Source organism: Pelophylax lessonae (assembly GCF_965119305.1).
Source record: "Pelophylax lessonae genome assembly, chromosome: 2".
NCBI lineage: Eukaryota > Metazoa > Chordata > Amphibia > Anura > Ranidae > Pelophylax > Pelophylax lessonae.
In genome coordinates, this window is record NC_138769.1 from 425339812 (window position 1) to 425353395 (window position 13584).

Sequence of the window (13584 nt, forward strand, 5' to 3'; positions counted from 1 at the left end):
GTCGCTTTCCTGAACAAGTGGCCTTTTTATAAAGATAGATATTCAAGTGTATTTACATTTTTGCTGCCATATCAGGATGACACTTGCTTCATATATTTAACATGCTTATGTTCACACAGAATACCATTTTTTTTATAATGGCTGCTTAAATTTTCACTTTCTTTGAAAACTGCAAAAATAAGGTCTACCCCTGCTGTATAGGTTTAGAAGGGTTTCTAAATCCAGGACCCTCCATTCACTATATCATGTCTCCAAAACTACATAGAACACGGAAATGTAATTATTTTAGTAAATATAAACTGCTAAAATGGGATTTTTGTACTTACCAAAAAATGTATTTCTCCGAGTTCATCGACTGATACAGCGCTACATAAATCATAACTACTGGGTTATACTGCCTCCTCCAGGAGTAGGACTAGGCAGAACAAAAAAACACCTGGCTATGCCCATGGGCCGTCCTCAGCTGGTATATAACCCCGCTCTCTGCACTAGATAATCAGTTTAGTATCAAGGAGTATAAGAAAAAGTATCAAAACTCCATAGAGGGGAGGGTGCTGTGTCCATCAAGCTCAGAGAAATGAATTTTACGATATCTACAAAATCCCATTTTCTTTCGTTCGACGGACACTGCGCTCCATAAATCATAACTACTGGGACGTCCAAAAGCAGTGCCAAAAGGAAAATGACCCAGGGCTAAACATAAGCCCCCTAACCAGAACACAGGAGCACCATCTGAAAAAAGATAAAGAAAAACACCCCTCAAACAGCAGCCTGCAAAACCTTGCGACCAAAAGAAGCATTTGCAGATGCCAAAGTATCTACTTTGTAGAAGATTGTGAATGTATGCACTGATGACCAAGTGGCCGCCTTGCAAACTTAAGGAATTGATGTTTGATGATAGAATTCACAAGAAGTACTCAGCGCCTGAGTAGAATGTGCCGTGACAGGGAAAGAAGGAACCCGACTTCTGGACCGGAAGGATTTACCCCCTTAATGACTAAAAAAAAAATCTAAATTTTTTTAATAATTTTAGGCCAATTTGTATTCTGCTACATATTTTTGGTAAAAAAAATAAATCTACAAACTAGGGGAAAGATTTATGTCATTTTTATTTTTATTTTTTACTGGTAATGGCAGCGATGAGCAATTTTTAGCGGGACTGTGACATTGTGGCGGACAGATCGGACATCTGACATTTTTGACACTTTTGGGGGGACGAGTGACATTACTACAGTAATCTGTGATAAAAATATGCACTGTTATTGTACTAATGACACTGGAAGGGAAGGGGTTAACAAAAGGGTGCTCAAAGGATTAAATGTGTCCCTAGGGGGTGCTAACTGTGGGGAGGGGATGGACTTGCTGCATAAACACAGGGACCTGTGTTCCTAAATAAGAGGAACCCAGGATCCCTGTGTTCATAACTGACATAACAGCGGTCTGCCCTGTTTACTGTTTACAACGGCAGACCGTTGCTCTGTCTCTACGGCCGCTGGACCGCAAATTGGCTTCCCCTGCGGGCAATGGGCGCGCCCTCGCCAACAGTCCTGCAAAGAGGCGTTCAGGTACATCATTTCACGGGACAGAGCCGACCTGCCGCAGTATATGTAATTGCTGGCGGTCGGCAAGTGGTAAATAGAATAGGCCTGAGCCACCATCTGTCTGATCCGTGTGGATATGGTAGCCAAAAGAAGCGACCGACCCTTTCCTTGGTCCGTCCGCAACCACAAAAAGCAAGTCTTACCTCCGAAAGGACTCAGTAGTTGTCAGATATACTGAATCGCACGAACCACATCCAAGGTGTGCAAAGAAAATTCCTTGGGATGAGCCAGCTTGGGACCCAATGAAGGCAACACAATATCCTCATTCAAATGGAAGTCAGAGACAACTTTGGGCAGGAATGATGGACAGAAGAACCACTTTATCCCTATGGACCACTAAACAGGGACTATGACAGGAGAATGCAGCCAAGTCCAAAATCCTGCGGACAGAGGTATTAGAAACCAAGAATGCCACCTTCTGGGATAACGCAGGCAAGGGAATCTCCCGAATATTCTCAAATAGAGGTTTCTGGATTACCGAGCACACTAAGTTTAAATCCCATGGCGGCAGAAGAGACGGCACAGGTGGAGCCACATGAAGAACCCCCTGAACGAAGGTACCAACTAAAGAGCGTGTGGCAAGGAGTCACTAAAAGAAGAATGCAAAGGCAAACACCTGGCCCTTGATGGTACTTAAGGCCATCTTCTGATCAACACCCTGTTGAAGAAAGGCTAAGACCCTAGCCATAAAAAAAGGATCAAGGATGAGCCCTGATCGACCCATACCGCTTGCCACGTACAATGGTATACCTTGTTAGAAGACTACTTCCTCGCCTTCACCATAGTAGAGATCACTGATCCAGACAAAACCAGTGACTATAAAGCAGGAAGGTAGATCTGCCAGTGGGACAACTGGTCGACTCTGAGAGGAAGCCCCCAAGAGACGTTTACGGCCACCAGAATGATCGGAAGATCCTTGCCCTTGATTCCGCACAGGAACCGTGGAAGAAGCCTGAGCCGAAGAGGATACTGGCCTTACCTTGGCCCTTTGACGCCTGTGGTATCTGCCAGAGGAACTCGTGGCCTCGCCACGAACCTCGGTGTCCTCCTATGGAGCTGAGCCTGCTATAGGAGCTGCATGGAGGACTATGCAAACAGAGATGTCTTCAAGGTGGATACCACCAGATTAAGAACTTGGATGCAAATTGGGAGAGGGAACCGTTTGTGTGACAGCAGCTGGTAAAATAGGGCCTGTGGTAAAACCAAAAAATCGGTGCAAAGCACACGTCTCCTGCGCTCCGAGAGGTGATCTTCTAACCACATCCAGCCACACTTATGTGGCTACCAAAGGATCCTGAAGTTTGTCCAGGGGAAGGAAACTCCTGGTCAGAACTAAAATCAGGCCTACAGTATCTCACAAAAGTGAGTACACCCCTTACATTTTTGTAAATATTTTATTATAACTTTTCATGTGACAACACTGAAGAAATGACACTTTGCTACAATGTAAAGTAGTGAGTGTACAGTTTGTATAACAGTGTAAATTTGCTGTCCCCTTAAAAATAACTCAACACACAGTCGTTAATGTCTAAACTGCTGGCAACAAAATTGAGTACACCCTTTAGTTAAAATGTCAAAATTGTGCCCAATTAGCCATTTTCCCTTCCCAGTGTCATGTGACTCGTTATGGTTACACGGTCTCAGGTGTGAATGGGGAGGTGTGTTAAATTTGGTGTTTCGTCGCTCTCATTTTCTCATACTGGTCACTGGAAGTTCAATATGGCACCTCATGGCAAAGAACTCTGAGGATCTTAAAAAAAAAAAAAAATGATTGCTCTACATAAAGATGGCCTAGGCTATAGGAAGATTGCCAAGGCCCTGAAACGGAGCTGCAGCACATTGGCCAAGACCAAACAGCGGTTTAAGAGGACAGGTTCCTCTCAGAACAGGTCTAGCAATAGTCTGCGTTGAGTTGATAGTAGTTGAGTGCACGTGCTCAGCGTGATATCCAGAGGTTGCCTTTGGTAAATAGAAACTTGAGTGCTGCCAGCATTGCTGCAGAGGTTGAAGGGGTGGGGAGATCAGCTTGACAGCAGCTCAGACCATACGCCGCTCACTGCATCAAATTGGTTTACATGGCTGTCATCCCAGAAGGAAGCCTCTTCTAAAGATGATGCACAAGAAAGCCTGCAAACAGTTTGGTGAAGACAAGCAGACTAAGGACATGGATTACTGGAACCATGTCCCGTGGTCTGATGAGATAAAGATAAATGTATATGGTTCGGATGGTGGCAACCAGATAAGGAGTACAAAGACAAGTGTGTCTTGCTTACATTCAAGCATGGTGGTGGGAGTGTCATGGTCTGGGGCTGCATGAGCGCTGCCGGCACTGCTGAGTTACAGTTCATTGAGAGGAACCATGAAGGCCAGCATGTACTATGACAACCTGAAGCAGAGAAAGATCCCCTCACTTCAAGGGACTGGGCTGCAGGGCAGTATTCGAACATGAGAACGACCACAAACACACATCCAATACGACCATTGCCTTGCTAAAGAAGCTGAGGGTAAATGTGATGGACTGGCCAAGCATGCCTCCAGACCTAAACCCTATTGAGCATCTGTGGGGCATCCTTAAACAGAAGGTTGAGGAGCCCAAGTTCTCTAAAATCCACCAGCTTCATGATGTCGCATTGGAGGAGTGGAAGAGGACTCCAGTGGCAACCTGTGAAGCGCTGGTGAACTCCATGCCCAAGAGGGTTAAGGCAGTGCTGTAAAATAATGGTGGCCTCACAAAAAATTTACACAATTTGGGTGCACTTTGGACATTTCCACTTAGGGGTGTACTCACTCTTGTTGCCAGCGGTTTAGACATTAATGGCTTTGTGCTGAGGTATTTTGAGGGGACAGAAAATTTGCACTGTTATGCAAGCTGTACAAAGTCCTCCTCCAACTGGAGCTCAGATCAATTTACCTTTGCAAAGCCAACCAACCTCCTGGCCTTAATGAAGTTACATCTTTTAGACCCTTTTGGAGGGATTCTCTTCTGGGGGTATGGAAATATAAGTTAATAACCCCAATTTTCTCCATTTCCAGTTGTCTGCCTGTTTCATATTCAAAACACGCCAGCTACCCTTTGATAGGGACCCTGATGTATAATGTTATGATATGACATGCTTGGCTGTTTTATGTGATACTGTATCATTTCATATATTACATATTGCATCTGTTTCCTATTTGCCTATGGGTCTGGGACATACCATTTTATTATTTTTTTGTTTACACATTATCCTTTTTTTTTAAATTGAATATATACATGATACTTTTAGGTATGCACGGATATGCTTTTTTGCTATTATTCCCTGGTGGCTGTGGTTCATTTCCTATTGGCCCGGGCTGTGTATGGCGACCCGGCACGAAAAAGGGCCTCGCTCTTTCAGCGTGTGCCCCTTCAAATGTGCTGCACCTTGTTACCATCGCGGGACCCGTTGATCCTGGCACATACGCATTCTGGTTGTTCTCCTGCTGTGGTACGCACAGTTCGGAGGCAGTTCCGTGCCGGTGGGACGCAGAGGCTGACCGCCGCTCCAGCACAAGATCTTGCATCCTCTTGCATGCGAGTGGCTGGGGCGGCGCCTAGCCTCTGCGTCTCAGGGAGCCCATTCTGGAGTGCTGACAAGAGGAATTCCTTTTAACTAAGTTAGTGGCGCGAAAACGGCCCTCGCAGCTGCATCCACTTCCCTAATTTAAAGTAGGATATAATCAGACCAAGTAGTGAGCACTTTTATCTTGCCTTCTGTGAGGTGCGGTCATCGGTTACAATTATGAACCCTTGATCTGTGCAGGTAAATATTTTAAACTGATGCATTTTGAAGGGAGCCCACTCATTGGCTGTACTTTAACCTCCCTGCCTGACTGTGTGTAATACAGACTATTCTATTTGCCTTGTTTTATATATGCTTTTGAATCATAACTTTCTGGAAAAAACTTTGCACAGATCTATGGGCTCCTTCTGTACCCCTTTTCTAAAACACTGATATCCCTATGTTCATCTGTTTGAATGAATCAAGCTGTGTATTCCACACTCTTGGTCTTTTTTATGCAAGGTAAATCCACCTTTGAGGAATGGTGCTTCTTTAAACATTATTTTTATTTGATACTGTTGGTATTTTAATATGCCATTCTATATCAGGGCTCCTCTCTTTATATGGGCTTCAACCGCCTACCCCATCTGGGTTGTGGGATATGAATCTCTTCTGTTGCCATTCTTGGGAAACCATCACTTACCAACTTTCAGAATTCTGCTGTGACCCAGACCCGACAGGCATTATCTGGAACAGTTGCTTTTATTTTATTGATGAGCAAACACAAATCCGACTAAAAACACAGATGATGTAAGTGTTTTGAGTATCTTTTGGATTATGTACTGTGAATACTTTGTAATATGTATACTAATTGTGCATCTTGTATCACCCCGTTGTAGAAATTGTCTGCAGCAATTATATTCATACCCCTGAAGAAGCGTACCCCAAACTTCGAAACGCGTTGGGTATTTTGATGCTGCATTAGTTCTGTGTTCATCTGTGTCATGTCAATGTATGATTTACTGTTTGGACTTTTATAGATTGATATGGTCTTTTATTAATTCTTTAATAAAACATCATTTTTTAATATTTATGGACGTTTGAGTGCCCGAAAAGTCCCAAACCCTTAGGGGATACATTTTTTTCTGTACTAAATTTAGGGATGTGGCACCATTAATCAGAGACATTGCTGAGAACAATCTCTTTCTCTACATTGTAGCAAAGTGTAATTTCTTCAGTGTTGTCACATGAAAAGATAAAATAAAATATTTTACAAAAATGTGAGGGGAGCACTCACTTTTGTGAGATACTGAGGGTAAATCAATTCCCTGGACAGGGATAGGGGGGACCTTCGGTAGTTTGTGCATCACCTGAACCTTTGCAGGAATTAAATCCACACAAGGAGACTCAGGACCTAAAAAAAAAAACCTGAAAAGAACAAACGTTGCCCCCCCTTTCCAGGTACCCCCAAAATAAACATTTCACTGATCTCCTTGAGGCTCACAAAAGAGGTCTAAAGGCCAGAAACCAGCAAATATGTCACCTCACCCCAATAATGGGTGAGGGCAGACCTTCATGCTGAAGGGGTCTTGTCTGCAGGTCTGGTGAAGCTAGCGCTAGGCTTACCAGACCAAGGTTGCTTGGAACTTCCCGGGAAAGATCTTTTCTTAGTCTTATTCTTATTCCCAGGAGCCCAAAATAATTTTCTATGGGCTGAAAAGGAAGAGGCTCCATCTACGATGAGGCTCCTTCCCTTTCCTGGATTGTGGTAGGAAGGTACTCTCTCACTAGGTTCTTACTCCTGAATAGACAGATTAAAACTGATTACCTAGAGCAGAGAGGGGGTTATATACCAAGCTGTGGACGGTCTATGGGCGTAGCCAGGTGTTTTTTGTTCTGCCTAGTCCTACTCCTGGAGGAGGCAATATAACCCAGTAGTTATGATTTATTGAGCTCTGTGTCCTTCAATTAACGAAAGAAAATTATTTAGAACCCCCAAACATATACATTTTTTAGCAGAGACCCTAGAGAATAAAATGGAGATCACTGCAATACTTTATGTCACACTGTTTGCGCAGCGGTCTGACAAACTAAACCTAAATTTAAAAAAATAAAAGTAAAGTTAACCCAATTTTTTTGTATAATGTGAAAGATGTTATGCCAAGTAAATTGATACCCAAGATGTCATGCTTCAAAATTGCACACGCTCATGGAATGGTGACAAACTACGGTAACTAAAAATCTCCATAGGCCACAGGTGTCAAACACAAGGCCCGGGTGGCCAAATGCGCCCCCCCAGGCCATTTCATGTGGGCCTCGCACCTATCCTGCAGCTGCGACACCCCCCCCCCCCTTGTCTCTGCCACCACCTTCTGTAGTAGGCAGCAGAGGACACAGAACTCCTTTGCCAGATCCTGCATTCCTCTGTGCAGCTGCAGAAAGGCTCATCTTTGCCCACCCCCCTTTTCAACAGTCTGCAGCAGAGAGGAGGGCAGAACTCCTCCTGCAGATCCTGCACCTCTCTGTGCAGCCGCAACACCACCTTGCCTTTGCCTCCCCTGGTCTCAGCATTCAGCAGACTCTGGAGGCTGACTGCAGCCCTCCTCTGGTTCTCCAGGCCCTACACTTCTTATCAGATCCACCCGCATCTTCTTCCTGGCAGCAGCACAAGGTAAGGGGGTGCATTATGATGTAAGGAACGATGGGTGACTCTTGACTTCTGATGGTGGGGGGATTCTTGAAATCCCAATGTAAGGGTGTAAGGGGGCGTGGGATGCTCTGAACATCTAATCCTACAGATATAACTGGCCCTTTGAGGGCAACCATAATTCTGATGCGGCCCGCAATGAAATTGAGTTTGACACCCCTGCCATAGGCGACTATTTAAATTTTTTTACAGGTTACCCGTTTAGAGTTACGGAGGTCTTGTGCTACAATTGTTGCTCTTGCTCCAACTATCGCGCCAATACCTCACGTGTGGTTTGAACATCGTTTACATATGTGGACAGGACTTGCCTCTGCACGCGAGCTCAGAGGGATGGGGCGCTTTCAAATTTTTCTTATTTATTTTCCTTTTTACACTGTCCCTTTAAAAAAAAAAAAAAAAAAAATGTTTGATCACTTTTATTCCTATTACAAGGAATGTAAACATCCCTTGTAATAGAAATAAGCATGACAGAGATCTGGAGTCAAAAAGACCTCAGATCCCTGATTTACACCTAAATGCAAAAAAAAAAAAAAAAAAAAAAAAATGTAATTTTACTTTTGCTATAAAAAAAAAAAATAAAAAAATCCCCCTTTAAAGCGGTTGTAAACCCGAAAATGAAAAAAAAAAAAAAAAAAAAACCTGCAAGACAAAGCCATAAACTAGCTCATTATGTATTACTTACCTTAGAACGAAGCCCCGACACGGACCCCCGGACATCACTGCGGGCGCCACCATGATCCCTTGGCGTCTCTTCCGGGTTCGGCGGCTCCGGCGCTGTGATTGGCCGGAGCCGCGCGGGAGTGATTTTCCGGCAAGCTGCCGGCTAGGAAAACTGAAGGTCCCCCCGGACCTTCAGAGCACATGCGCCGCTCGCGTGAGCGGCTGCATGCACTGCAAATATCTCCTAAACCGTGTGGGTTTAGGCGATATTAATTATACCTACAGGTAAGCCTTATTGTAGGCTTACCTGTAGGTAAAAGTGTCAAAAAGCGGGATACTACCGCTTTAACCGCTTGCCGACTGCGCACAGTATATTTACTGCGGCAGTCAGCCCCGGCCAGGCAGAGTGACGTATATATACGTCACTAGCCTGTGACCGGCTTGTGAGCCAATAGCGGGCGAGCGCGCGCCCACTGAGGCACGCGCCCGCCCCGACTCGTTCACTGAGGAGTCCGCGCATGTGACCGGCGGACCCGATGTCCGCCAGTCACACTGCGATCGTCGGTAGAGAGGGAGAAAGGCAGGCGGCTTATGTAAACAAGCCGCCTGTCATTCTCCTCTGTGTAAAAATGGAGATCACACGGTTCTACTATGTAGGACCGTTGATCTCTGTTTTTACAGTAGTAACCATGTCCCCCCACAGTTAGAAGCACGCCCCTAGGACACACTTAACCCCTCCCTCTCCAATACAGTTAACCCCTTCCCTGCCAGTGTCATTTTTACAGTAACAGTGCATATGTATAGCACTGATTACTGCAGTAATGTCACTGGTAACCCCAAAAGTATCAAAAATGTTAGTCAAGGGTCCGATCTGTCCTTCGCAATGTCGCAGTCCCGCAAAAAAAAAATCGCAGATCGCCACCATTACTCGTTAAAAAAAAAAAACACCAAAAATGACAAAAATCTTTCCCTTTGTTAGTAAACGTGATAACTTTTGCGCAAACCAATCAAAATACGCTTTTTGCAATTTTTTTTACCAAACATATGTAGCAGAAAACAAATTGGCCGAAAATGTTAAAAAATGTTGATTTTTACATTTTTTTTTGGGGAATTTCATATAAAAAAATGTGAAAAATATTGTTATTTTTGCAAAATTTACGCTCTTTTTTTGTTTATAGCGCATGATCAAAAAATCGCACAGGTGATCAAATACCACCAAAAGAAAGTTCTGTTTGTGGGAAAAAAAAGGACGTGAAATTTGTTTAGGTACAGCGTCGCACGACCGTGCAATTATCCGTTAAAATCACGCAGTAAAAAATTGCAAAAAACCCCCTGGTCAGGAAGGGGGTAAAATCTTCCGGGGCTTAAGTGGTTAAGTGACATTTGACGTTGTTCCGGTCCTCCAGGTGCACAGAGTTGAGTGGGGGCCATCTTGCCCTTGCTTGACTTCCTGCCACCTGTGCAGAGAATAAAATAGTTTTCCCTGCTACCGACGGCTGCGGTAAGCAGGGAAATCGATCGGGAAGCGACAACTCTCCTGCTGCCCATAAAAGTGCTGAATCCGTCGCTGGGACCACTTTCATCAGATTCCAGATAGCCAGCTGTGTACAACAACGGGGTTATGGCAGCTAGCTGTTAGCCTGTTTTTAACGTCAATACGTCAATAAGTACCGACGTAAATATACAGTGGGCGGTCCAAAAGTGGTTCAGGAGGGGACAGAGGAATTAAAGTTTATTATATTAATCCTTGTTCAGAGTGTGCTGGCAGATCTCATCAGTTGGAAAGTATACTTTAGACTGTCTTTCCCAAGAAAGGGTTATAGATCTCAAAGTGCGAGTTGTATTGTAGTTTAGCGAGTAGCTTGCTGAATGTCCAAAGGTCTACTCCAAAGAAACTAGAAAGGTAAGAAATATTTACAAATATTTTTAGGTATGCTGTGTGAACATAACAAATAAGGGTTTTGTTTTCTCAAATCTGACATCAAAAGCGCACCCACACTTTAAAGAAAGGCAGAAAACCACCTATGATTTGTAATTTCCCCAATGTTTAGGTCTGCACACTTTAGGATACAGACCGCATTAGAAGACAGATATTTTAAGACTGCTTTCCAGTCTCCTTCAGAAGTTGAAAAAAACATGAAGCAGTGGAGAATAGAGAAACAAAGCAGCAAGTTACCTTAGACATTAACTTTAAGCCACGTTCAATTCTGGGTGGTGGCTTCTTATCCAATATCCCTGCTTCATAAGGAGACACAATAGCCGGATTAATGAACCTGAGAAACATAGCACTTCCAACTGCACCAATACTGTTCTGTGGAAACCTCTGGCTCACAACCTGTAAAACACAACAAACAAAAACACTGTACATTTAATTGTGGTTAAAAAAAAAGAAAAGAAAAAAAAAACTCCCAAAAGTTAAACTAAAGAGTATCTGATATACTTTTATTACAAATAAATATACTGTGATACATTTTAGGAAATGAAAATAGATCAAAGGAGACAATGGGTGAGGAGCATATACACAGTAACTGAGCTGTTAATAAGCAGATTAACTGTATGACACCAAAAAAGAAACACTGTTCAACTTGCTACCTAGTAGGCTTATCTTACTGTCACACCGAGAAGGTCTTTATTAAAAATATAAGATGGCAAAAGAGAAACATACTGTCCACAATATTTTCCGAAATGTGAAATCTTTCCCACCGGATCATAAAGAAAGCTCACAAACTTTGTACAGTGATCTCTAAACTAAGCAGAATTCATTCCACCACCAATCAGTTAGGTTTATTACTAGCTACAAGACCAGGCAACCTCACAAAAAAAAAATAATTTTGATTCAGGCAGGGTTTAAAAAAAAAAAAAAAGCTTTTACCAAGTAAGCCCCAACCAACATAAGCAGAGCTTTGTTCCTGTAGTTGTAAATGAGAAATATTGTCATTCTGTGAGAAGGGGATTTCCACTACATAAATACAACCCCAAAATACCCTGACTATTGCCCAGAAAAAAGATCAGATTAGAGTGAACTAGTGTGAAGTCACTTGTCAATAAAATACTGCATAGCAATGACAGTGGGCTACAGAGAACTGCAGTAACATACAGCCCCCCCTACAAAAAAAAAATAAAAAAGTTGTGTAGAGTTTGGTTTAAAATCCTAATAGTTGGACAGATCGGGCCATTGTTTACTGAACAATCCATGTTTTGAAATCGCACAAACAGATTATTGTGTTGATATTAATCCTGAAACATGGAAATCCATCTAATTTACATCACCAGGTGTTTAATCCATATTTATGTACCATGCGGGATCATATATCAGTTAATCTAAGCCTTCTTAAATGAGACATCCCCACATCTCTTACATACATCACAAATGGGAAAAAAAAAAATCCTAATTTTAGACCAGGGACAGACCATGTAAATCATTCCCTTTTGCCTATGAACTATTACTCGTAAAACCTTAGTAGGTTAATAAAAAAGGTAAAAAAAAATATATATATACGCACAACATATAGACCAATCAGCCATAGCACTGTGAGCACCTATCATAACCCCTCAACGTATAAACTCCACTAGACCTCTGACAATATACTGTGGTATCTGGCACCAAGCTAGTAGCAGATCCTTTAGGTACTGTAAGTTGCAAGGTGGGGCCTGCATGGATCGGACTTGTTTTTCCAGCACATCCCACAGATGTTCGAGTGGATTGAGATCTGGAGAATTTGGAGACTAAAGGCCCGTACACACGTACCGATTGTCGGCCGAAAAGATTCGGCCGACGACCGTTTTTCGGCTTGTTAGTATGATGCTTCCGACAGCGCACTTTCGGCCGAACAGAATCTGTCGTGCAAGCATTAAAATTTTTGTATGCCGACACCAGAACGGCCGATTGTTCGCCAGTCAGTACAGAATTCGGCCGACAGACAGCAGATTTGCAAGACTGGGCATGCTCAGAAAAGAAAAAACACAGGGAAAGTTAACCATCACATGACATCACTTCTGCAGTCGGCGGATAAAATTCGTGTGCAGTCTTTTCCACTTTTCAGCGGACACGACAGCCCGGGGACAAAAGACGGCCGATCATTCGGCCGACGATCGGTACATGTGTACGGGGCTTAAGTCAACACCTCCAACTTGTATTCCTCAAACCTTTTTTGAATTAATCAGATCAACCCACTTTCTTCCATTGCTCCATGGTCCAGTTCTAATGGTCACATGCCTATTGTAGGTCCTTTTGGCTGTTGACACGGGTCAGCAGAGGTCCCCAACTGGTCTGTCGCTACACAAACCTATATGCAACAATCTGTTACACACGGTGTGTTCCGACACCTTTCTATCGGAACCAGCATTCACATTTTAAGCAAATTGAGCTATAGTAGTTTCTATTTGGATCTGACTTCACTGGCCAGCCTCTGCTCCCCATATGCATCAATGAGCCTTGGTTGCCCATGACCCTGTCACCAGTGTTCATTCCTTGGACCACTTTTGGTAGGTCCTGACCACTGCATCCCATAATAGCTGCTGTTTTGGAAATATTCTGACCCAGTTGTCTAGCCATTACAATTTGTCCCATGTCGCTCACCCTTACGCTTGCCTATATTTTATGCTTTGAATACATCAACTTCAGGGTCAACATGTTCACTTGCTGCATAATATATCCCACCCACTTTCAGATTCTATTTATCAAAGATAATCAATGTTATTCACTTTACCTGTCAGTGGTCATAATGTTATGGCTGATCAGAGATTATATATATATATATATATATATATATATATATATATATATATATATATATATATATATAAATATATATACACACTAGGGATCGACCGATCATCGGTGGGGCAAATGATCGAGGGCCAATATTCACTTTTTTTGAAGGATCGGTCACAAACCTGCCGATAAGGGCAATATTGCTTCTAGTGGTTTTACCAGAGTGATGCCTGCAGCTACAGGCATCACACTGATACAATTTTTTTTTTTTTTTTTTGAACAGACGGTCGGCTTTCTTGTAACAACAACTGATGCGGATAATCAGTCACTTGGCTGTTATTACAAGCAGTGTGAGGGGACAACCCCCTTCTCCGGCCACTC

At 43.1% G+C, this 13584-nt stretch overlaps 1 protein-coding gene across 1 annotated transcript in view; it reads right to left on the minus strand.

Moving 5' to 3' along the window:
• NF1 (neurofibromin 1) overlaps positions 1 to 13584 on the minus strand; it is a 585707-nt gene that overhangs the window by 265795 nt on the left and 306328 nt on the right. The window contains exon 31 of the mRNA XM_082247714.1: positions 10666 to 10824. Coding sequence (XP_082103840.1) covers positions 10666 to 10824 — 159 coding nt within the window. The remainder of the gene's footprint in view (positions 1 to 10665; positions 10825 to 13584) is intronic.